Source organism: Acinonyx jubatus, chromosome X (genome assembly GCF_027475565.1).
Source record: "Acinonyx jubatus isolate Ajub_Pintada_27869175 chromosome X, VMU_Ajub_asm_v1.0, whole genome shotgun sequence".
In the NCBI taxonomy this organism is placed as follows: domain Eukaryota; kingdom Metazoa; phylum Chordata; class Mammalia; order Carnivora; family Felidae; genus Acinonyx; species Acinonyx jubatus.
In genome coordinates, this window is record NC_069389.1 from 66801059 (window position 1) to 66828568 (window position 27510).

The window sequence follows — 27510 nt, forward strand, 5'->3', positions numbered from 1 at the left end:
CTATAAAAGCACAATAAACATACTAGTTATTATTGTTATTAATATTGTTATGACTACCATTTCTTTAAAAATATTTTATTATGATGTTCAAAGAAGAAATATGTCTTTTATCTACTTTTTTCTTTACATTTCCTTTTTTTTTTGGAAAAAGGAAGAGTGGTACAGTTAATCCTCATTGGATAACAGAAGGCTTACATGTCATTCTATTCCATTAGGATTATAGATTTTTGTGTCCTGTTTAAGAAACACTCCACTGCTATTAAAATATTCTCCTATGTTACCTCTGGAAACATTTTGTTTTACTTTTCAGCTTTATGTCTATAATACATCTAGTACTAATTTTGTTGTTTAAAGTGAGAGAAGGACCAATACTCACATCTTGTCCCTTTGACGATATCAAATTGACTGGTACCATTTGTTGAAAATACTCTTTCCCCAGTGCATAACAATTTTAGGATAATTCATGTGACCATATCTTTATAGACATCTTTTTATATTTCCTATTGTCTCAATGGTTATTTGTTTTTGTGCCAATACTACATTGTCTTAACTGTTGCCATTTTATCATAAATTGATATATTGATATTTGGCAATGTATAATTTTCCATTTTTTTTCAAATTTTCTTGAATATTCTTGGCTCTTTCATTTCCATGTAAAATTTAGAATCAACTATCAGTTATAAAAAATGTCAAAAAATTTTATTGAGATTATATTCAATCAATATATCAATGTGGGAGGGTGTGTTATACATACAATATGGAATCTTTCAATTCCTGAAGATGGTATATATGTCAATTTATTTATGTTTTATTTAATTTATCTTAATATTGGTTTACACCCTTCATTATAGACATTTGGAAGATATATTTTTAGATTTATTCCTAAGTGTTTGGTACTCATGATGTTATCATATAAATGGTATATTTTCTAATTATATTGTTGTGTATAGAAATATAACTTATTTTCACAGTTAATCTTAGTATATAGCAATGTCACTAAATTCATTTATTAATTCTGATTGTGTGTCTGAACATCTTACATTTTCCATGTAGACAGTTGTGCTGGCTGCAAATAACAATTTTATTTCTCCTTTTACTATTTTTAGGCTTTTAACTTATTTTTTCTTGCTTTATTGCATAGGCTAGGACCTCTATTACAATGTCAGATCGAAGTTTACTAGTGGACACCCTTTTTATTCATCAGTTTAAGAGGAGCACTTCTACTTCACCATTGAATATTACATTTATTCTGGTTTCCTATAGATTCTTTTTACCAGGCTAAAGAAATTTCTATTTCTTATTTGCCAAAAGATTTCCATAAATGAATTTTAGATATTCTTTTTTGTAAGTTTATTTATTTATTTATAATTTATTTTGAAAGAGAGTGACAGTGTGAGCAGGGGAGGGGCAGAGATGGAGAGAGAAAATTCCAAGCAGGCTCCACACCACCATTGCAGAGCCCAATGTGGGGTTCAAACTTATGAACCATGAGATCATGACCTAAGCCTAAATCAAGAGTCAGACGCTTAACCGACTAAGCCACCCAGGCTCCCCAAATGTTAGGTATTCTTAAAGACTTTTTCTGTATACTGAAATGATCACGTGACTTTCCCTCCTTTATTCTAATATGTTAATGTGGTGAATTTCAAATGTTGAACTGACTTAAAATAAGACTCATTTGGTTGTGATATAATATGCTTTCTATGTGTTGAATTTGATAAAATGTTTAAGCATTTTAGAATCTATATTTATAAAAGATATAAGACTAATTTTATTTTCTATTAATGACTTTTTCAGATGTTGTTATTAAGTCTATTCTCTTCTCATAGAACAAGTTGATAAATGTTCCCTTTTTCAGAAGAGTTTGTGAATAATTGTTATGTATTCTTCAGATTTTTGGGAGAATTTATCAATGAAGACATCCATACCTCAAATTCTTTATGTCGGTAAGTTTTTAATTATCAAGCTAACATCTTTAGTATACATACAATAATTTATATTTTTCTATTTCAGCTTTAATATGTGTTCTTTTTAAAGGAATTTTCCTATTTCACCTAAATTTTCAAATTCGCATGCGTAATTTTTTTTGTTTTCTTTTCACCTCTGTTATCTTTATTTTTTAATGTTTATTCATGTATTTTGTAAGAGAGAAAGAGGGAAAAGGGTGGAGAAAGAGGAGACAGAGAATCACAAGCAGACTCCACACTGTTAGAAAAATGCTCAACACAGAGCTCAATCTCATGAACCATAAGATCATGACCTGAGCTGAAACCAAGAGTCAAATGTTTAATTGACTAAGCCACCCAGGTGCCCATGTTATCTTTATTTTTTTTTCTTCCTACATATATTGGCTTCAATGAGCTGTTCTGTTTCTAGTTTCTTGAGATGGATATGTAAAACATTTGTTTTCAGCTTCTTTTATTTTCTGATATATGAATAAAGCTATAAAATTCTTAGTAATTCTTTGCATCCATTCATATTTAGCAATCACATTTTTCTTCATGATATACAAAATATATTTCAAAATATTTTCTAATTTTAATTGTTATTTACTCTTTAACACATATATATTATACTGTTAATTTCCAAATATTCAGATTTTTCAAAATTTTCCTTTTGTTATTGATTTCTAGCCTTATGCAACTGTGGTCAGCAAATATATACCATACAATTTCAGTACTTTGATATTTGTTGAAACAATTTATGGTACAGTCTATAGTCACTTTGGTTAAATATTCCATGTGAACTTGAAAAGGATGTGTACTTTGCAGTTGTTTGGTGTAGTGTCTTCATATGTCATTTTGTTAATAATGTTATTCAAATTGTCTATATCTCTACTTATATATTTTATATAATTGATCCTTTAGTTACTAAAATACACATACTAAATGTTCCAGCTGTAATTGTAAGTTTGCATATTGCTTTTAGTTGTATAACTTTTTGCTTGTGTATTTTAGTTATGCAAGTGAGTACATGCAAATTTAGACTTGTATTTTCCTATAGGATTGACCCAATTAGCATGGTAAAATGTTGCATTTATCTTTATTTATGTTAAAATTAACTTTGTTTGACATTAGTATTGCTTTATGAGCTTACTATCCTTTAGTGTGTACACAGTACACTATCTCCACTAAAACATTAATCTTTATGAGTTCTTTTATTTTGGTATATCTTCTATAATCCACTGAAAAAGTTTTGTCTCTTATTTTAATTTATCATTTTAAGATTTATAATCATGTAATTTTATTTATTTTAAATATTTATTTTTTATTTTAATTCCAGTATAGTTAATATACAATGTGATATTAGTATCAAGTGTACAATATAGTGATTCAATAATTCTATACATTAACAGTGCTCATCATGATAGGTATATTATGAATCCCCCTTAACCTATTTCATGCATTCCCCAAGCCACCTCCCCTTTGGTAACCATCAGTTTCTTCTCTGATGTCTTCTCCCAGCCTACTTCTTGAGTCACTGTTGGATTTGCATGTGTAGTTATCTTCCCCTCTCCACAGGCCAGGAATCACTTTGGAGTGGTGCTGGCTCCTAGTGAGGCTGTTTTTTGGCATTTCTTTCAATGGGCTGTAGACAAGGGTATATTGGAGGCGTAAGGTCCACAGGAGAACATGGGGTCTGGAAGCACAGTGCCAGAAAGTTCTGCACACTTCTGCTGCTAAAGGGGGCTGCAGCTACCTGGAAAAACTACTGCTGAAGCTTGGATGTCAGGGATGTTTCTGCAGGAGCACACAGGGTTGGGGAACACTACAAGCAAATGAAGTGGAAAGTATGCACTGTGCTAATTTCTGCTGTTGCCCTTGAATCTAGGTTAGGGTGTGGGGGAAGGAAATGGTACCTGCCAGCTCTTTTTTTCCTGGAGAAGTTCCCCAAAGATCCCTGCCCATCCAGGGCATTCTCTGAGATTAGTAAATAAATTTCCTTCCTGCACACTCCAAGTGTTTTCAAAACTGCTGCTTCTAAACGACATCTCAACAGGGCTGTTTGTTGTGCTGTATCTTTAGTGGAAGAGACTCTGCCCTCCTAGCTCTCCCAGAACTGAGCTCTCCCTGGCTTTTTGTTTGTTTGTTTCATGTTTTTATTAAAATTCTAGTTAGCCAATATGCACTGTAATATTAATTTCAGGAGCAGAATTTAGTGACTCATCATTTACATACAATAATACCCACTGTTCATCACTTTGAGTGCCTTCTATAATACCCATCACCCATTTAGTCCATCCCCCGCACACCTCCCCTCCAGCAACCCTTTTTATTCTCTATAGTTAAGAGAACCTCGGTCTTTTATTATTATTATTATTACTATTGGTCCCTGGATTTTTAAAGTTCCAGTATTCAGTCCCCCTGATTGTTAGGCTTCTCTGGTTTTCAAAGCCAAATATTATGGTAATTTGTTTTCCCTGTGTGGGTCCCTCCATGCTTGAGGTGCCTAGGGTGGATTCTGGTCTTCAGTTATCCTCCCAAGATGTTTTTGTGTGTAGAGACCTAGGTGACTTCACTTGTACCCACTTCAGTTTCAGCTGTTCTGCTATGGCACCCTCTGCATGGAGAGCTCAGGGACCTCCTGACTGCACATTACATCAGCTCCAGCCACCCTGCCAGGCACCTCCTGCACAGAGTGCTCCAGAACACCATGGTTTACACCCATTTCAGCTTTATCTTACTAGGGTGGCCTCAGTGTGTAGAATGCTGAGAAAACCCTGCTTGCATACACTTTACTTTTAGTTGTCCTGACAGGATGCCCACTACTTGGAAAGCCCCAAGACACTCAGTCCATGCCAACCATAGCTCTAGCCAGCCAGGAAAAGTCACCAACAACATAGTCTACATAGAGGATAACCATACACAAGACCATTCCTTCAGTTTAGAAAATGTCAGTGATCTTCCTAATCCATAGAAACAAACACAGAAAGTCAAGCAAAATGGAGACACAGAAGAATGTTCTCTGAAAGAAAGAAAGAAAGAAAGAGAAAAGAAAGAAATAAAAGAAAGAGGAAAAAAAAGAAAGAAAAAAAACTTCATAAAAACAACTAAATGAAATAGGTTTAAGCAATATGACTTATAAAGAAATTATTTTTTTACTTTTTGATTGTTTTTGTTTCTTTTTTTAATATGAAATTTATTGTCAAATTGGTTTCCCTACAACACCCAGTGATCATAACAACAGGCGCCCTTCTCAATACCCATCACCCACCCTCCCTTCCCTCCCACCCCCATCAACCCTCAGTTTGTTCTCGGTTTTTAAGAGCCTCTTATGCTTTGGCTCCCTCCCTCTCTAACCTCTTTTTTTCTTCTTTTTTTTTTCTTTTTTTCCCTTCACGCCTTATAAAGAATTTAAAGTAATATAAAGAATTTAAAGAATTATAAAGATACCAGGCTGTAGAAATGAGTGGAAGGACTCACTGAGATTCTCAATAAAGAAACACAACATATATAATATACCATAGGCAAAAGGCCATCTCTTCAATAAGTAGTGCTGGGAGAACTGGACAGCTACATGTAAAAGAATGAAACTGGATCACCTTTTAATAGCAAACCTAAAAATAACTCAAAAGGGATTAAAGACCTAAAATCATCACAATCCTAGAAGATAATACAGGCAAAAAATTACTCTTATAATACAGGCAATAATTACTCTCATAATAAAGGCAATAATTACTCATACATCAATCATAGCAATATTTTTTCTGGATATGTTTCCTAAGGCAAGAGGAGCAAAACCAAGAGTAAACTATTGGGGCTTCATCAAAAAAAAAAAAGATTTTCCACCACAAAGGAAACTATCAGCAAAACAAAAGGGCAGCCTAGTGAATGGAAGAAGACATTTGCAAATGATATACCTGATAAAGGGTTAATATTCAAAATATATTTAAAATGTATACAGCTCCACAGAAAAAAAATCAAGCAATCTGATTGAAAAATGTGCAGGGAATGAGAATAGCCATTTTTTTAATTTAAATTCAAGTTAGTTAACATACAGTATTGTCATGGCTTCCGGAGTAGTACCCAGTGATTCATCTCTTACATATGACATCCGGTGTTTATCCCAAAAAGTGCCCTCCATAATACCCATCACCCATTTAACCCATCCCTCCAACCACTTCCCCTCCAGTAACATTCAGTGTTTTCTTTGCATATGAGTCTCTTATGGTTTGCTTCCCTCTGTGTTTTTATCTTATTTCTCCTTCCCTTAGCGGATGCTCCAAAGAAGACATTCAGATGGCCAACAGACACATGAAAAGATGCTCAACATCAATAATAATCACTGAAATGCAAATCAAAACCACAATTAGATATCACTTTATAACTTTTAAAATGGTTAAAAGACATGAAGTAACAATTAGTTTTGACAAGAGAGAATGTGGAGAAAAAAGGAACCCTTTCTTGTACCTTCTTGGTAGGAATGTAAATTGGTATGGCCACTGTGGAAAACAGTATGGAGGTTCTTTGAAACAATTAAAAATTAAAATACCACATGATCAAATAATTTCACTGATGGGTATTTACACAAATAAAACAAAAATAATAATTCACAAAGATATATGCACCCTTATGTTATTTGAAGCCTTATTTACAAGAGCCAAGATATGGAAACCACTAACTTTCCCATGAATAGATCAATGGATAAGGAGGTTGTGTGTACACATGCAGTGGAATATTATGCAACCACAAGAAAAATGAGATTTTATTTTATTTTTTAAACAATTTTTAATGTTTATTTTTGAGAGAGAGAGAGAGAGAAAGTATGAGCAGGAGAGGAGCAGAGAGAAAGGGAGACACAGAATCTGAAGCAGGCTACAGAGTCTGAGCTGTCAGCACAGAGCCCAACATGAGGCTTGAACTCACAAATCATGAGATCATGGCCTGAGCTGAAGTTGGATGCTTCAGCGACTGAACCACCCAGGTGTCCCCAAAAGGAAGAGATTTTAGACAGCATGGATGGACTTTAAGGGTGTTATGCTAAGTGAAATAAATCAGGCTGAGAAAGTCAAATACCATATAATTTCACTCATAAGTGGAATATCAAAAAAATAAATTAATAAAAACAGAATCATACCTATAAATGCAGAAAACTGATAGTTGACATTTATGGGAATAAAAGGCATAGCATAAGAAATATAGTTAGTTATATTGTAACAACAATGTATTGGGATGGATAAGGCTACGCTTGTGAACATAACAATATATAAACTTGTTGAATCACTATTTTGTACAACTGAAACTAATGTAACATTGTGACAACTATATTCAAATGAAAAAAATCCTCAAAGTGTTACTATTTAAGGATTATTAATAATAGTATTTATAATAATCATTATCCATAGTATAAATTTAATTGAAGTATTTTAGTATATGTTTATTGATGTTAATAATGCAAACTGTGTTTGTTTATTACAATATTGAATAATACATAAGAAGTACATAGTATTTTAACATGTTTTAAAATTGATGTTACTTTAAAAAAATGTTTATTTCTTTAGAGAGAGAGAGTGCACACAATTGGGGAGGGGCAGAGATAGAGAGGGAAAGAGAGAATCTCAAGTAGGCTCCAAACTCAGTGAGGAGCCTGATGTGGGGCTTGATCTCACAAATGTTATATCATGACCTGAGCTGAAATTGAGATTTGGACTATCAACAGACTGAGCCATGCAGGCACCCCAAAATTTATGTTACATTTTATTGAAGTATAGTTGACATGCAATATTATATTAGTTTCATGTGTAGAACATAGTGATTCAACAATTCGGTACATTATAGAGTGCTCACCATAATAAGTGCAGTTACCATTTGCATTATACTACATTGTTAAAATATTATTGCTTATATTCTTTGTGCTATACATTTCATCCCTGTTATTTATTTTATAATGGAAAGTTTGTACCTCTTAATACTCTTCACCTATTTTGTTCATCCTATCATCCTCTTTCCCTTTGGCAACCAGCAGCTTGTTCTCTGTACTTATGTGTCTGTTTCTATTTTTGTTTATGTGTTCATTGTTTGTTTTCTTTTTTTGATTCCACATAATAAGCAAAACCATATAGTATTTTTTATTTCTGTATCTGATTTATTTCACTTCACATAATACCCTCTAGGTCCATTCATGTTGCTGCAAAAGGAAAGATGTAATTATTTTTTTAGTTGATATATACACACACTACATCTTTAGCCATTCATCTATGCATGGACAGTTAGATTGTTTCCATATCTTAGCTATTGAAAATAAAGCTGCGCTAAACATAGTGGTTCATATATCTTTTTGAATTAATGTTTTTGCTTTCCTCGAGTAAATACCCAAAAGTGGAATTACTGTATGATATGGTACTTCTATTTTTAGGTTTTAGAGGAAACTCTACACTGTTTTCCACAGTGGTTGCACCAGTTTATATTCCTACCAACAGTGTGCAAGTGTTTACTTTTCTCCCCATCCTCACAGACACTTATTATTTTTGTCTTTTTGATACCAGGCATTCTCACTGGTGTATTGTATTGTATTATATTATATTTATTGATGTATGACTACTATTAGTTATTATTAACTATAGCACAAATTTAATTGAAGCTTTTTTTTAACAGGCAAGAAGTAAACATCAGAATGTATGTTAATTCCATATCAAGTAAGAATTGAGTCTTTGAAATTCAATATTACTTAGATCATATTCAAAGTTATTTTGGGGACAAATAACTTTTGTTTTTTTGGAACAAATAACCATTCTAAGTAGTAAAGCATAAAGTGCCCTATATCTCTTAAAATTTAAAAGAACCTATATGCGTGTGTATGTGTATATGTGTGCATTGAAATATATGTGTGTTTAAAGTATTTCTGATCTTAATGTGGGTTTGTAGTAGCTATTTTAAAATAAAATATTGGGACGCTTGGATGGCTCAGTCAGTTAAGTATCTGACTCTTGATTTCAGCTTAGGTCATTGTCTCATCGTTCATGGGATCAAGCCCCATGCCGTTCTCTGTGCTGACATAACAGAGCCCGCTTGGGATTCTCTCTCTCTCTCTCTCTCTCTCTCTCTCTCTCTCTCAAAATACATACATAAGTGAGTAAATAAATAAATAAACTGAAAAATGAAATATTTAGTTTGTTCTTCCTCATTATAACAACAAATCTTAATTACATAAGTTTCCTTTTATTTAAAAATCACAATTACAGGGGCGCCTGGGTGGCGCAGTCGGTTAAGCGTCTGACTTCAGCCAGGTCACGATCTCGCGGTCCGTGAGTTCGAGCCCCGCGTCAGGCTCTGGGCTGATGGCTCCGAGCCTGGAGCCTGTTTCTGATTCTGTGTCTCCCTCTCTCTCTGCCCCTCCCCGTTCATGCTCTGTCTCTCTCTGTCCCAAAAATAAATTTAAAAAAACGTTGAAAAAAAATAAATAAAATAAAATAAAAATCACAATTACAAAGCCCAAAGTAGAGATAAATCACAATAACAAAACCCAAAGTAGAGAAGAAATACAGTCAAAATGACGAAAGTGGACATACAATTTTGTTGAAAAGCTACAACTTAAATAAATTTTTCCTTATATATTGAGCTGATATCTTCCTGCACTGATACAACTTTTACCCACTGGAACTAGTTCTCCCCTCAGGAAATACATAAAGTCTCTAACATTGTGACCAAGACCACGGACTCTGAGCCAAATTACCTGTTTGAATCTTAGCTCTTCCCCATTATGAGTTTCAGCAAGCAGTTTAACCTCTCTCAGTGCTTCATTTTTGTATATCTATAAAATTGAAGCAATTATAAATTTTATTATCTAACTCAGTGTTGTGTGAATTAAACTTGCTTAAAACAGTCTGACACATAGTAAACACTATATGTGTTAGTAGTTGTGGTTATACTGTTACTATTACTATTATACTTTCATATAACAGTTATTTAAATATTTGAATATAGGGATCACATCCTTCATTAATCTCCTTATATCCAGGAGAACTATACTGAATTACCTCACAATTTCTTCTTTTGATGTTAGAACACCCAGATGGTTTGATCACTTTATTCTGGATGTGCTCAAGGGTGTATATACCAATCTTTAAATAGGTTTCCCTGAAATAAATTCAGTATTTGGGTTTGTGGCCCTAATTTTTTGTGGCTTGGATGTCATTGAGGTCAGAGGTGTGCTAAAATATATGATCAGATTTAATCAATAGAGACTTTATGGACTACTTTATGCTCTGCATTGTGATATTATGGAGACTATAGAAGTCACATTGTCTGCAAGATAACCAAAATGACAAAATAAATCAAAATATGTAAGATGATGTTTGAAAAGAAACAGCAAATTTTTCTCCATTTTACATTCCTACTTATTGTATTATGTTAACTATTATGATTTAAGTAAAAATTGTGAAAACAAGTTTAATTTAAAAAAAAGTTACAAATGTAATTTTATATACAATTTAGTGCTAAATGAGGAAATTAGCTTTTATTTTCCCTAATTGAGATGCAAATATACTAAAGAATCCAGGGAAGGAAGCTATATTTTGAGTTATAACTTAGTTTAATTTAAGCAATATATTTCTTAAGAATATTTCAGTGCTGATGGAAGTCTGGCTATTAACTGCAACTTGTGCATTTTTTTCACTCATTATAGTCAGTGAATCAAACAGAAAATTATGGAATCAAGATTACTTTACTTTGACATTTCCCAAACCACTCCAGCCAGGTAGAGAAAAGAGATCAAGATCTTCAGAATTACAAATCTCAGTTCCTGTAAGTATTGAAAATGTCATTTTTAACTAAATCTAAGACTATACAATATATTAATTTAAATAAAAAATATATAATTTGAATTTTAATTCCTTTTGGAAGCAGATATTTTAAATTTATAATTACCTGTACAACAGACTACCTCCATCTGTTTCAGATATACTTGTATTTATACATAATTCTCATTTTCAAAGGCATTATATAGTAATAGGCTATTGAAGCTACAGAACCTAATGATGAAACTGGTGAGATCTCTCAGGAAATGTTTACCAGCTGCAAAAACATCTAAAATTTGAACCTTAGAACATGGGCCAATGTTGATGAGGTTTCATTTACCCTCTCCATTTTCTTTAATCTGGCATTCAGGATACTAGATACAGGGACATTCAAGATTTTACCTCTTTTATATAAAGTGTAAATATGTTATTAATTAGTAAAAGGAAAAACTAGCTTACAGAGGTCACCCATGGTGATATCAAAGTATGTTTTAAAAGCATAACCCAAGTCAGAGTAAGTCAATGCATTTATTTTAGTGCCATTTCCACATCTTTAGTGATCCAAGTTTCATGCTTCTCTTTATGGTCCTCCTTTAATTCTATATGACCATTTCATTGGTGAAGTCCCTACTGAATAGTTAAAAGAATATAAGAGCTAAATGCAAAATTAGTGTATGAGATCACTATGAAAACCAGATTTGACAGATTTGAGATTAAGAATTTTAAAAAATTACAGTACCTTTACACAAATTAATGGCATCATTTTTTTTTCATTTTATGTCCTTGTTCTGGGAAATAATTCACACCAGGGCTCTAAGTCTCTTGATTTGATCAGAGACCTTAAAAGCAGGAGTACAAAGTGAGGCTAAGGCTTGAAGCTTATAGTTATCATAAAAATTGTCATGACAATCTTCATGGGCATTCAGCTTATTTCTGAGCTAACTTGGGGATGAAAGGTGCACAAAATGTTTCAAATGATCTCTCCTATACAGGGGTTGAAAAGGAACCCACTATCAATTGTGAGGATGAGCCCTTAAATGTCATGGATCATTACGGGCCTGCTCTAATCCCTATAAAAGTCATTGAGAAAATACCAAGATTTCTTCTAAAGTCATTTTATTTCTAATATGGAGTTATCTCACAGACATAACCCACACAGAATGTTGATTTTTTTTCCCATTTGAACTAGATGGTTAATGAAAAGCTAGCCTATTTTCATGTTTCAATATTAAAAAGACATAACTCATTTGGGGCACCTGGGTTACTCAGTCAGTTAAAAGTCTGACTGATTGATTTTGGCTCAGGTCATGATCTCATCGTTGTGTGACTGAGCCCTGTATTGGGCTCTGTGCTTGGCATGGAGCCTGCTTGAGATTCTTTCTCTCCTTCTTCCTCTGCGCCAGCCCCACTTGGTCTCTTTCTCTCTCTAAAAATATATACATATTAATAAAACTTATTCAAAAATGATTAAAATTATTCTAATCTTTTCAGAGACATGACAAAAGAAAATTAAAGGAAGTTGAGAAGCCAGATCATATAAGGATAAAGCATTCTTTTAAAAAAAATTCCCAAAGGCCATCTGTTTACTTAACTGTCAGGAGACAGGCTCTATTCAGAAATCCTTATACTCCTAAAACCCATCCTGAAAATGGAGAATCTGAAAAGTCCAAATATGACAAAAAAGGAAGAACTTTACAAAGAAATCCCAAAAAAAACAAAGGCCAACATGAAACAACTCCAGAATCCAAAACATTAAATGATGAGGAACCTGAAGGAGGAAAGAAATCAGATAAAACTCAATCAAAATTATCACATAAAAGTGAACTATTCGAGAAGCCAAAGTTTAAATTGGAAACAAATCCAGAATCCAGAGATTTTAAGACAGTCTCAATGGATCCAAAAAAAGATAAGAGAGATTCAAAGAAGTCCAAGGACGCAGATAATGAGTTCCTATGTGCAAAGAAGGATTCTAAGGGCTCAAAGAACAATTCTGATGTCAAATCACAGACTTGCTCAAAAAATAGTTCAAATATGGATTTCATATTGTATATAGAGGAGTCTGGTGCTGAATCTATGAAATTGGATATATGGTTAAAGAATTATTCTCACAATAATTCAAAGAAGCCTTCAAAGAAAGACATAAAAAAGGATGCAAAGAGCTCTGATGCTGAATCTGTAGATTCAAAAGATGCAAAGAAAAATGCAAATAAAGATAAGAAAAGTACAAAGAAAGACAGCAAGAAGAAAGATGCAAAGAAAGATGCAGAGTCTACTGATGCAGAATCTGTAGACTCAAAGGATGCAAAGAAAGATTCAAAGAAGGCTAAGAAAGATTCAAAGAAAAATGACAAGAAAAAAGATACAAAGAAAGATGTAGTGTCTACTGATGCTGAATCTGAGTCTGAACTGGAGGCAAAAAATTGGAAGAAAGGTGAAAAGCAGATCAAGAAAGACTCAAAAAAAGATGACAAGAAAAAGTCCGCCAAGAAGGATGCAGTGTCTACTGATGCTGATTCTGAATCTGAATGGGATTCAAAAAAGGGTAAAAAAGATGAAAAAAATTATAAGAGGAATTCAAAGAAAGATGACAGAAGTAAGTCTGTAATGAAGTCTGAAGAGTCTACTGAAACTGAATCTGATTGGGAGTCAAAGAAGGATAAGTATGATTCAAAGAAGGCTAACAAAGATTCAAAAAAAGATGCCAAGAAACAGGATGCAAGGAAGAGTACAGAGTCTACTGATGCTGAATCTGATGAGTCTTCCAGGAAAGACTCAAAGAAGACTAAGACAGTTAAAATTTCAGATGCTGAATCTGAAGACTCCTTATATAAACTGGAGGCTAAAAAGAAAGGAGTTGACGAATCAGATGCCACATCTACAGCTTCAAAGAAGGAAGCACTGGAACTGAAGAAAGAATTCAAAATTTCATCCAAAAAGACTACATTCAAAGAAAAAGGGAAAAAAATAGGTACAGGCAGAGTCCCCCCATCAAGAGAAAGACCACCACTACCTCCTTGTGAGCCTATACTACCATCACCCAAGGTCAAACGTCTCTGTCAGTGCAAGATGCCTCCTCCACCTCTAAAGCCAAGATATACGCCTTTGGTATGTTTACTGTGCTTTATTTTTAGAAAAAAATGACTATAATGAAAAACATTTTAAAGGTTTGAATTTATATTTTCCTTAAGAATAGTTCAGTTTTATTGGAATATTGACAAGTTAGGGACTAACACATAAGAGAGTACTTCAAAAGAATTCAAAAGAGTTGAAAAACAAGTGTCAAAAAGTTAATAATATTTAGACTGGAACAGAGAACTGGCTTGTAACTTAAGGAAACATTTAAAAGTATTTGTAAAGAGAACACTACAAGAGTGGTTAAGTGTCCTATTCTTAAGAAGGAATAAAAAATTAAAATTGACTAAAACTTCTACAGTGGCAAATTTTAATGAGGTATGAAGACATTTCCTAGGAAGTTGCTAAATATCAACCAAAATCCAGAGATAGGAGGGTAAAAATGTAACATACAAGGATTCAAATATGCAATTAAATTATTTAATCTATATCTGAAATAAATTTATTTATAATTCATCATTCTTACTATTAATCAGAAAAAAAGTTAACTTGCTAGAAGTAACTAGATCCCTCTGGTTTATAACAGTCTCTTTCAGGTTAATTCCCTCTTTAGGGGAGTAAATGCCCTGTAAATTTAATTTCTTTTCTCTCCTCCAGGAGATCTCCTCTTCCATTCCCCTGCCTCCAAAATCTTGCTGTAAAGGGAAGCTTAATTAGACATCTCAGTTTGAATGTAGGGTCTCCTGTTCCCCATGTTGTCCACTATGCTGGCTCTCTCTAATCTTTGGTTGGGGTGTAATTTATTTGCATGGTTTCTGGGCATCAATCTGTGTGCTCTGCTTCCACATAATGTTTATTGTCAATTCTCTTCATGATAGGGCTTATGTTCTCTGTCCTGCTAAATTCAGAACACCTGTAGATATTGCTGAGTCTTAACCTTGAGCTTCTTGTGTTAATTAAATTCTTGCATTAATTAAAATTTCCCTTCCTCCTCTTCCTCCCTGTTTTCCTATTCTTATTTCGTCTCAAATATTCCTCCTCTAATCTTGTGGGGATTTCCCTTTACATTTCATTCCAAGTTTTTTCTATCCTTGGTTTCTAATAAAATTTTATGTATAGATCTCCATTTTTATCTTCCTATATTTTCCTATTTTTATTTAGAAATCTTAAAAAAAAAACTTCTGTCAAAAATCCTGGACTTTAAGTCCATTTTTTTTCCAAGCAGACTCAAAAAGTCAGCTTTGAGACTTGAAACTAATTCACGACTTCTTTGTTAAAGGATAAGTCTTGGAGGTTGAATCAATGGATGAGTGGCCACTAGCGCAACAAGATTTACAAGAAATAAGAATGTATTGGTGTATAAATTTTAATGTAAATGAAAAAAAAAAGACCTTCAAATAGCTGGATTATTTTCCATTAGATTTTTTTTAATGAAAAATAAGTAAAATACAAGAAATCTAGTTGGGGACATGGATTGATTTTAATTGTAGAAGAAAACCTTTCAGGGTGTGTTATGGGCGTGTATACATTCAGACTGTCGCTTTAATAAACTTCCATGTGCATAGCTACCATTTAATTAGTCTCTTCCATCTCTATCACTTTACTGAAACTGCTCTTTCCAAGATTGCCATATATATGCTTGTGGCCACATCCACTGGTTTCTCCTCTCTCATCTTACCAACAGCATTTAAAATAGCCTCTCTCTCTTCCTAAAAAAAAAAATGCATTTTACTTCTAGGACTCAACTGTCATGTTTTCTTTCTACTTGTAGTTTTTGCCACCCTTATTGTAACCCCCTCTTCATCATCTTTGATGTTGCAATGACCTAAGACTTGGTTCCTGACCTTTTATATCTACAACCTTTCTTTGGTAAACTCATCTAATCCAATGGCTTTGAATATCATCTATGTTTTAATTACTTCAAAATTAATACGTCTAGCTTGATCTTTCCATTGAGGAACCAATTCTTATATCTGAGCACCTACCTGAAATTTTTAGCATGAATTCTACTAGGAACCTCAAATTTAACATATCTTAACAACTCTCAACCCATTCCAAAACCTATACCTCCTCAGCCTTCTCCATCTTAGTAATGGTGCTGCCATCCACTCATTTGCTCTTTTAAAATCTGTATATCATCTATGATTCATCCATTTCCTCACTCACACATGTGATCAATCAATAAAATTTCTGAACTTTAGCTCCAAAATATATCCTGAATCAGTCCACTTCTCTGCATCTCAATTACTACTACTTCAATAGTTTCCATCATCATCTTTCTTGAAATTCTACAAAGGTTTCTAAGTAGTCTTGGTATCTCTATTCTCTACTGCTTCAAACATTTACCCTGGTTTTCAATGCCTACATTATCTAGACCCTACCTATTTTCCACCCTCATTTTGTATCATGTTTCCCCTTTTATTATATAATTTAGCCAAGCTAGCATGTGTTGTTTGATTCTTATACACACCAAGATTGTTTTCTTGCCAGGGATTTATGTATTTATGTATTTATTTAATGTTATTATAGAGAGATATGGGTTTAGAGTCATTGTGATGTCTGTAGGTTTCATGCTTGTAGTGATGTCTCTGGTACTTTATCTCACAGGATCCCCCTTAGGATCTCTTGTAGGGCTGGTTTAGTGGTGACGAATTCCTTCAGTTTTTGCTTGTTTGGGAAGACCTTTATCTCTCCTTTTATTCTAAATGACAGACTTGCTCGATAACGGATTCTCGGCTGCATATTTTTTTTGTTCATCGCATGGAAGATCTCCTGCCATTCCTTTCTGGCCTGCCAAGTTTCAGTAGAGAGATCAGTCACGAGTCTTATAGGTCTCCCTTTATATGTTAGAGCACGTTTATCTCTAGCTGCTTTCAGAATTTTCTCTTTATCCTTGTATTTTGCCAGTTTCACTGTGATATGTCATGCAGAAGATCGATTCAAGTTACGTCTGAAGGGAGTTCTCTGTGCCTCTTGGATTTCAATGCCTTTTTCCTTCCCCAGTTCAGGGAAGTTCTCAGCTATTATTTCTTCAAGTACCCCTTCAGCACCTTTCTCTTTCTCTTCCTCCTCTGGAATACCAATTATGCGTAGATTATTTGTCTTTAGTGCGTCACTTAGTTCTCTAATTTTCCCCTCATACTCCTGGATTTTTTTATCTCTCTTTTTCTCATCTTCTTCTTTTTCCATAATTTTATCTTCTAGTTCACTTATTCTATCCTCTCCCTCTTGAATCCGAGCCATAGCTGTCTCCATTTTATTTTGCAGCTCATTGATAGCATTTTTTATCTCCTCCTAGCTGTTCCTTAGTCCCTTGATCTCTGTATCAAGAGATTCTCTGCTGTCCTTTATACTGTTTCAAGCCCAGCGATTAATTTTATGACTATTATACTAAATTCACTTTCTGTTATATCATTTAAATCCTTTTTGATCAGTTCATTAGCTGTTGTTATTTCCTGGATGTTTTTCTGAGGGGAATTCTTCTGTTTCGTCATTTTGGATAGTCCCTGGAGTGGAACGGGACTGTGGGGCACTTCCCCTGTTCTGTCTTGAATAACTTGCGTTGGTGGGCGGGGCCGCAGTCAGACCTGATGTCTTCCCCCAGCCCACCGCTGGGGCCACAGTCAGACTAGTGTGTGACTTCTCTTCCCCTCTCCTAGGGGCAGGATTCACTGTGGGGTGGCATGGCCCATCTGGGCTACTTGCACACTGCCAGGCTTGTGGTGCTGGGGATCTGGTGTATTAGCTGGGGTGGATCAGCAAGATGCACAGGGGTGGGAGGGGCAGGCTCAGCTCGCTTTTCTTTTGGAGATCCGCTTCAGTAGGGGCCCTGCAGCACCGGGAGGGAGTCAGACCCGCCAGAGTGATGGATCCGTAGAAGCACAGCATTGGGTGTTTGCTCGGAGCAAGCAAGTTCCCCGGCAGGAACTGGTTCCCTTTGGGATTTTGGCTGGGGGAGGGGTGAGGGAGATAGCGCTGGTGAGCGCCTTTGTTCCCCGCCAAGCTGAGCTCTGTTGTCCGGGGCTCAACAACTCTCCCTCCCGTTGTCCTCCAGCCCTCCCACTCTCAGAGCAGAGCTGTTAGCTTATAACCTTCCAGATGTCAAGTCCCGCTTGCTGTCAGAACACACTCCATCCGGCCCCTCCGCTTTTGCCAGCCAGACTCTGGGGCTCTGCTTGGCTGGCGGGCCGCCCCTCCGCACCAGCTCCCTCCTGCCAGTCCCTGGAGCGCGCACTACCTCTCTGCTCTTCCTACCCTCTTCAGTGGGCCTCTCGTCTGCGCTTGGCTCTGGAGACTCCATTCTGATAGTCTTTTGGCCGTTTTCTGGGTTATTTAGGCAGGCGTAGATGGAATCTAAATGATCAGCAGGATGCGTGGTGAGGCCAGCGTCCTCCTACGCCACCATCTTCCCCAAGAACTGTATCCACCATTCCAAAAGCAGCATGTGAGATATATTTTGTTGGTTAAGAACATGGTTTCTCTAAAGAGCTGCAGACCATATGACGCTAATGGACTTTCTGACATCTGTTTTTCCAAGCATTTCTACTCACACAAAATGAACAAATAATAAGACATATTTTTTTAAAAGAGTGTGGGGAGTCACAAAAGGGAATTGTGCATTCTAAGTGGAAGTCACAAAAGGATACATATATATTTTTTTCTCATTTTTATCCAGGGAATTTATAAACAAACTGTTAATAAGCCTTAGGTCTGTTTTAGTATGGGCTCAATGAATTATACTACTGTTCATAATTATCATAATGGACATAATAAGGGCTAAAGCCATGTTTCAAGATCACCTCTGTTTATATTCCTGTATTAAAATAATTGACATTTGAAATTATGTTAGTAAAACATGTCATGATTCATAAACTGGAATAAAAAAAATAATTCAACTTAATATACAATGTTATATTAGTTTCAGGTATATAATATACTTTTTAAATCCTATATCTTTCTCAGTGCTCATCAAGATAAGTGTACTTTTAATCCCCTTTACTCATTTCACCGCCTCCCCTCTGAAAACTACAAGTTTATTCTCTCTATATATGGGTGTGTCTTGTTTGTCGCTTTTATTCTATGTATTTGTTTTGTATCTGAAATTCCACAGAGTGAAACACGGTATTTGTCTTTCTCTGATTGACTTATTTAATTTAGCGTTATACCTTCTAATCCATCCATGTTACAAATGGGAAGATTTCATTCCTTTTCATGGCTAAGTATTATTCCATTGTGTAGATGTACCAGTTCTTTTTTATTCTTTCATCTATCAAAGCACACTTAAGATGCTACTGTATCTTGAATATTGTAAATAATGCTGCAATAAACATTGTGGTGCATATATTATTTAAATTAGTTTTCTTGTTTTCTTTGGGTAAATACCAAGAAGTGGAATTACTGAAGATATGGTAATTATATTTTTAATTTTTAAAGGAATATCCTTATTGTTTTCTGCAGTGAATATAGCAATTTGCATACCCACACAGTGTGCACGAAGATTTCTTTTTCTCTACAACTTCACCAAAATTTGTTATTTATTTATTTATTTTAGCCATTCTGACAGGTGTGAGGCAACATCTTACTGTTGTTTTGATTTGCATTTCCCTGGTGGTTAGTGATGTTGAGCATCTTTATATATATATATATATATATTTTTTTTTTTCACCCTCTGTATGTCTTCTTTGGAAAATGTCTATACATGTCTTTGGCCCATTTTTAATTGGATTATTTTATGTTGAATTGTAAAAATTGTTTATATATTTTGGATATTAACCCTTTATCAGATGCAAATATATCTTTTGCAAATATCCTCCCTCATTCAGTTGGGTATAGTTTTGTTTTGTTGCTATTCCCCTTCACTATGCAGAAGTTACACATTTTGGTATAGTCCCAATAATTTAAATTCATTCTAGGTTCCATTGCCAAAGGAGACATATCTAGAAAAATTGTTTTGATGACTGATGTCAAAGAGATTATTGCTTATATTTTATTCTAGGAATTTTATACTTTCAGGTTTCACATGTATGTCTAATCTTTTTTAAGTTTTTTTTGTATGTATGGTGTAAGAAAGTGGTACAGTTTTATTTTATTTATTTATTTATTTATTTATTTATTTATTTATTTATTTGCATGTAGCTGTTTAATTTTCTCAACACCATTTTTTGAGGAGACTGTTTTTTCCTCATGGTATATTCTTGCTTCCTTTGTTGAAGATTAATAGACCATATAATCCTACGTTTATTTCTGGGCAATCTATTCTCTCCCATTGATTTATGTGTATCTTCTTCTGCCAGAATTATATTGTTCTGTTTACTACAGCTTTGTAGTATATCTTTAAATATGAGATAGTGATAACTCCAGCTTTGTTCCCTTTCTCACGATTGCTCTGGCCATTTAGAGTCTGTTGTGATTCCACACATTTTGGGATTCTTTGTTGTACTTTTGTGAAAAATGCTGTTGGTATTTTGATAGGGATTGCATTAAATATGTAGATTGCTTTTGGTAGTGTGGACATATAAACAATACGTGTTCTTCTGATTCATGAACATGGACTATCCTTCCATTTGTTTGTGTCATCTTCAATTTCTTTCATTAATGTTTAACATTTTTTTGGAGTACACGTCATTTACCACTTTGGTTAAGTGTATTCCTAGAAATTTAATTCCTTTTGGTGCAATATAAATGGGATTCTTTTTAAAAAATTTTTATTCATATTCTAGTTAATTAACATACAGTGCAGTATTGGTTTCAGAAGTGAAATTTAGTGAGTCATCACTTATATATAACACCCAGTGCTCATCACAAATGTGCCCTCCTTAATATCCATCACCCATCTAGTCCATCTCCCACCAACCTCCATCTGTCAACCATCAGTTTGCTATCTTTAAGAGTCTCTCGTGGTTGTTTTCCTCTCTCTTTTTTCACCCTTTCACTTTTTGTCATCTGTTTTGTTTCTTAAATTCCACATATGAGTGAAATCATATAGTATTTGTTCTATTCTGAACTGACTTATTTCATGTTGCATGATACACTGTAACTCCATGCATGTTATCATAGATAGCAAGATTTCATTCTTTGTGATGGCTGAATACACACACACACACACACACGCACGCACGCACGCACACGCACATCTTCTTTAACCATTCAACAGTCAATGGACATTTGGGCTATTTCCATAGTTTGGCTATTTTTGATAATGCTGCTATAAACATCGGGTGCATGTATCCCTTTGAATCTGTATTTTTGTATCCCTTGGGTAAATACCTAATAGTGCAATTGCTGGATAGTAGGGCAGTTCTATTTTTAGTTTTTCAAAGAGCCTCCAGACTGTTCTCCGGAATGGCTGCAGCAGTTTGCATTCCTACCAACAATGCAAGAGGGTTCACCTTTCTCCACATCCTAGCTAATACCTGTTGTTTCTTGTGCTGTTCCTTTAACAATTCTGACAGAGGTGACGTGGTATCTTACCATGGTGTTTATTTGTATTTCCCTGAAGATGAGTGATGTTGAGCGTCTTATCATGTGTTTGTTACCCTTCTGGATGTGTTCTTTGGAAAAGTGTCTATTCAACTTTTCTGCCCTTTTTTTTAACTGAATTATTTGGCTTTTTTTTTGAGGGGGGTGAGTTGTATAAGTTCGTTATATATTTTGGATACTTACCCTTTACTGATATGTAATTTGCAAACACCTTCTCCCATTCTGTGGGTTGCCTTTTAATTTTGTTGACTGTTTCCTTCTCTACAGAGAAGGTTTTGTCTTGGTGAAGTCCCAATAGTTCATTTTTGCTTTTGTTTCCCATGCCTCTAGTGTCTTGTTTAATAAGAAGTTGCTACATTCGAGGTCAAAGAACTTGCTGCCTGTGTTCTTCTCTAGGATTTGGATAGTTTCTTGTCTCACATTTAGGTCTTTTAACCATTTTTGAATTTATTTTTGTATACAGTGTAAGAAAGTGGTTCGGTTTCCTTTTTCTGTATGTTGTTGTCTGTATGTTGGTGAAGATACTGTCTTTTTCTCATTGTTGTCCAGTTTTCCCAACACAATTTGGTGAAGATACTGTCTTTTTTTCATTGGATATTCCTTCCTGCTTTATCAAAGATTAGTTGACCATATATTCATAATTGAATTTCTGGGTTTTCTCTTCTGCTCCATTGATCTGTATGTCTTTTTTGGTGACATACCATACTGTCTTTATGACTACAAGTTGTAATAAGCTTGCAACCAAGAATTGTGATGCCTCCAGTTTTGTTCTTCTTGTTCAGAATTGCTTTGGCTATTCAGGGTCTTTTGTGGTTCATACAAATTTTAGGATCATTTGTTCTATGTCTGAAAAATGCTGGTGGAATTTTGGTAAATATTGCATTAAATGTGTAGATTGATTTAGGTAATATAGATATTTTAGCAGTGTTTGTTCTTCCAATCCTTGAGCATGGAATGTGTTTCTGTTTCTTTGTGTCCTCTTCAATTTCTTTCATAAGTGCTCTATAGTTTTCAGAGTACAGATCTTTTACCTCCTTGGTTAGGTTTATTCCTATTTATCTTATGGTTTTGGTGCAGTTGCAAATGGGATCAATTCCTTGATTTCTTTTTATGCTGCTTCATTATTGGTTTACTGAAATGCAGCAGATTTCTGTACATTGATTTTATATCCTGGGACTGTACTGAATTCATGTATTAGTTCTAGCAACACTTTTTTAGCAGTCTTTCAGGTTTTCTACATAGAGTATCATGTCATCTGCAAATAGTGAAAGTTTGAGGTCTTCATTGCTGATTTGAATGTCTTTTATTTATTTTTTTTTCTGATTGCTGAGACTGACATCCAGTACTATGTTAAATACTTATAGTATAAGTGGATATCTTTGTCTTGTTCCTTACCATAGGGGAAAGGCTCTCAGTTGTTCCCCATTGCAGATGATATTAGTTAGGGGTCTTTAGTATATGGCCTTTATGATGTTGAAGTATGTTCCATCTACACTTACTTTGTTGATATTTTTTAATCAAGAATGGATGCTGTATTTTGCCTAACGCTTTTCCTGAATTTATTGAGAGGATCATATGGTTCTTATCCTTTATTTTCTTAATGTGGTGTATCACATTGATTGCCTTGCAAATATTGAACCAGCCCTGCAGCCCAGGAGTAAATCCCACTTGATCATGGTGAATAATCTTTTAATGTATTTTTGAATTCGATTTGCTAGTATCTTGTGGAAAATTTTTGCTTCCATGTTCATCAGGGCTAGTGTCCTATAATTCTTTTTAGTGGGGTCTTTGGATTTGGAAACAAGGTAATGCTCATGGAATGAGTTGGGAAGTTTTCCTTCCATTTCTACTTTTTGGACAAGTTTGAGGAAAAATAGGTATTAACTCTTCTTTAAATGACTGGTAATATTCCCCTGGGAAGCCATCTGGCCCTGGACTTTTGTATGTTGGAAGATTTTTGTTTGCTGATTCAATTTCCTTGCTGGTTATGGGTCTGTTCAAATTTTCTATTTCTTCTTGCTTCAGTTTTGGTATTTTGTGAGATTCTAAGAATTTGTCCGTTTTTCCAGATTACTCAGTTCGTTGGGACAATTTTTTTAAAAATAATATTCTCTTATACTTGATTATATTTCAGTGATGTTGGCTGTGATTTCTCCTAATTCATTAATGATTTTATCTATTTGGGTTCTGTATATTTGTTTTTGAAAAGGCTGGGGGTTATTAATTTCATTAATTTTTTTCTAACAGCTCTTATTTTTGTTGATCTTTTCTTGTGTGTGTGTGTGTGTGTGTGTGTGTGTGTGTGTGTGTGTTTTCTTTTTGTTCCTGTATCATTTGTTTCTGTTCTAATCTTTACTATTTCCCTTCTTCTGCTGGCTTTAGGCTTTATTTGCTGTTCCTTTTCTTGCTCCTCTAGGTATTAAGTTTAGCTTGTGTATTTGATCCTTTTCTTGCTTCTTGATGTAGGCTTGTATTACAATATACTTCCCTCTTAGGACTGCCTTTGCTGCATCCCAAAGGTTTTGGACTGTTGTGTTTTTATTTTTCTTTCATCCCATGTACTTTTAAATTTCTTCTTTACTTTCCTGGTTATGCTATTCATTCCTTGGTAGGATGTTCTTTAACCTCCATTTTGTTGTGGTCTTTCCAATTTTTTTCTTGTAGTGATTTCAAGTCTCATAGTGTTGTAGTTTGAAAAGATGCATGATATGATTTCAATGGTTTTGAATTTGCTGAGACTTGTTTTATGGCCTAAATATGATCTATTCTGGACAGTGTTCCATGTGTACTTGGTAAGAATGTGTATTCCCATGTTTTTAGATGGTGTTCTCTGAATATATATGTTAGATGCAATGTGTCATTCAAAGCTACTGTTTCCTTATTGATTTTCTGTCTGGATGATCTATCCATTGATGTAAGTGGGATGTTGAAGTCCCCTACTATTATTGCATTACCATCATTTTCTTCTTTGTATCTCTTAATAGTTGCTTATGTATTTGGGTAGTTCCAGGTTGGAAGCATAGATATTTACAATTGTTATACTTTTTGTTGGATTCATAGTTTTATCATTGTGTAGTGCCCTTCTTTATCTCTTGTTATAGACTTTGTTTTAAAGCCTATTTTTTCAATATAAATATTGTTAACCTAGCTTTCTTTTACCCTTTTACTCTAGCTTTTCTTTCATTGGCACTATAAATACTTTTTTAACCTCTCACTTTCACTGAAGTAAATCTCTTGTAGGGGGCATATGGATTGATCTTGCTTTTCCATCCATTCAGTCATCCTAAGTGTTTTTATTGGAGCACTTAATCTATGTATATTCAGATTAATTATTGATAAGTATGTATTTATTGCCATTTTGTTATTTCTTTCATGACTGTTTTTGTAGTTCTCTGTTCCTTTCTGCTCTTTCTTCTCATGCGGTTTTCTGGTTTTCCTTAGTGATATGCTTGGATTCTTTTATCTTTATTTATTGTATACCTATTGCATGTTTTTAATTTGTGGTTACTATTAGGTTGATATATAAGAGCCAATGAATACAGCAGTCTATATTAAGTTGATGAAAATTTGAACCTATCCTAAACACTAAATCTTTACTTCCTGTCATGTTTTATGTATATATGATACTTTACCTTCTTTTATTTTATTAATCCTATCACTAATTTCATACATATAATTGATTTTACTGCTTTGTGCTTTAACCTCCATATTGGTTTTATAAGTGACTAATCTACTACCCTTATTATGTTTGTATTTATCTATGATTTTTTCTCTTTTCTAATGTTCTTACTCATGATATAGCCTTTCCTTTCCACTCAAGGATTCCCCTTAACATTTCTTATAAGACTCATTTAGTGGAATTTATTTAACTTTTGTTTGTTTGCAAAACTACTCTTTATCTCTTCTTCTATTTTGAATGATAGCTCTGTTGAATGGAGTATTCTTGCCTGTAGGTTGTCTTCGGTCAGCACTTTGAATCTATTATGCCACTTGCAAGCCTTGCAAAATTTCTGCTAGACAGTTTTGATCCCTGTCCTATTAAGGACCAGGGCTGGGGCTGCCTTTGGCTTAAAATTGGCTCAGACACTATACTTGCTGTCAGCCCATTTGCCAGGCAGGGCTGTGGTCACACTGAACTGCAGAATGCTCTTCCTGAATTTTCCCCTAGGAGGCTTTTGTTGGAGGGTAGGGTTACAATCAGGCCAGATTTTGCCCCTAATTTGTCTGTGGGGGTTTCAGTGACTTTGAACTACAGGACTCTCTCCTTGAGCTGCCCCCATGATGTTTTCTTGGTGGCCAGAGCTAGCAATCAGATCAGATGTCTGCCTCAGCCCACTGTGGGGGCTGCAGTGTGTGGTTATCTTCCCCTATCCCTAAGGTAAGAGTCATTTTGGAGTGGTGATGGTCACTGTTGGGGCTTCTTGCAGAATGAAACACAACAAGCACGACTTTAAAGGGACTCCTGCCAAATGGAATGGGTTGGATGGGGTGAGTCTGCAGAAGAGTGCTGGGGCAGGAGGTGTGATATTGGCAAGGTAGATGCCCTTCCCTACTGTGGATTCTTGAAGTATAATACCTGGCTAGAGCCAAGCACCTTTCAAAATGCTGCTCCTATGCTGTATCTCAGTGGATTTGTTTGTTATGCTGTTTCTTTACAGGCAGCAACCCAGTTTCCTATTGCCTTTGGCTCTCTCAGAGCTGAGCTAGTTTATTTTTCAAGTACCCAGGGTTAAGCCCCACTGATTGTAAAAACTTGAGAAGTTAAGCCCCACTGGTTTGCAACGCCAAATGTTATGGAAATATATCTTCCAAGTTCAGGTTTTCTATGTCTTGGGTGCCTGATGTGGGATCTGTTCCTCTCCCCTTTTTATATTTGTAGTGTCCCTCCCATTTGTGGTCAGACTCACTAGGAGTTTTGTTTTTGACTGGGTCTCTGCCTCTGTTAGCATTTTCTACGTGGCCTCCTCTGTCTGATTAATGGTGGAGAGTCTCTTTTGCCAGTCTTCAGGTAATTTGCTGGGTTAGTTGCACTGATGTTGCTATTATCTAGGTGTATCAGGTGGGATAAAGTTAGCTTAGGATCCTCCTATTCTGCCATACTCCCAGGTTTCCCTGGAAAAGTTGTTTATACTTCACTTACTAAGGTAGAAAACTAGTGTTATGCTTAAAGTTCTTTGTTTCCTATTCTTTTTTTTTCTTTTTATTTAGGTGTAATTGACATGTAACATTATATTAGTTTCAGATGTACAACATAAAAATTTAGTATTTATATATATTCAGAAATGAGCATCACAATAAATTTAGTTAACATCCATCACCATTAATAATACAAAATTTTTTTCTTGAGATGAAAACTTTTAAAATATACTCTTTCAGTGCTATCAAATATACTATACAGCATAATGAACTATAGTCACCATGATGTGTATTACATACCCATGACTTCTTTGTTTTTATAACTTGATGCTTGTAATTTTTAACTGCTTTCACCCACTTCATCCATTCCCCAGCCTCCACACATATGACAACTACAAATGTGTTCCCTGTATCCACTCTCCCATTTTTTTTAAATTTCCACATATAAGTGAAATCATACAGTGTTTGTCTCTATCTGACTTACTACACTTAGCATAATTCCTTCAAGTTTCATACATAGTACAAGATTTTCTTCTTTTTAAGGCTGAATAACATTCCATTGTGTGTATGTGTGTGTGCGTGTGTGTGTGTGTGTGTGTTATTTTTTTATTTGAATATAGTTAACACAATGCTACATTAGGTGTACCACATTCAGGTACACTCAGGCATACAACATAGTATTTGAAAATTGTATACATTATGCTATGTTTGCCACTAGTGTAGCTACCATCGGTCCCCCACATCACTATAGCAATATAAATGACTAAATTTTTTATGCTGTGCTTTTTATTACTGTGACTTATTATTCCATAACTTTTGGAATCAAATCCAAAATGCCATCAACATGATTAATGTCAAGGAGTTTATTGCTTATATATTCTTCTAAGAGTTTTATGGTTCTGAGTTTACATTTAAATCTTTAATCCGTTTTTGAGTTAATTTTTATGTATGGTGTAAGACAATGGTTCAGTTTCACTCTTTTTCATGTGGCTGTCAAGGTTTCCCAAACCACTTATTGAAGACACTGTCATTTCCCCCATTGAATATTCGTGGCCCCTTTGTCATAACCAAATTGACTTTATGTGTAT

The 27510-nt window shown here is 34.7% G+C and overlaps 1 protein-coding gene across 1 annotated transcript in view; it reads left to right on the forward strand.

Moving 5' to 3' along the window:
* CYLC1 (cylicin 1) overlaps positions 1-27510 on the forward strand; it is a 77526-nt gene that overhangs the window by 23142 nt on the left and 26874 nt on the right. Inside the window, exons 2-5 of the mRNA XM_053201419.1 lie at positions 1893-1946; positions 8595-8635; positions 10624-10742; positions 12227-13840. Coding sequence (XP_053057394.1) covers positions 1893-1946; positions 8595-8635; positions 10624-10742; positions 12227-13840 — 1828 coding nt within the window. The remainder of the gene's footprint in view (positions 1-1892; positions 1947-8594; positions 8636-10623; positions 10743-12226; positions 13841-27510) is intronic.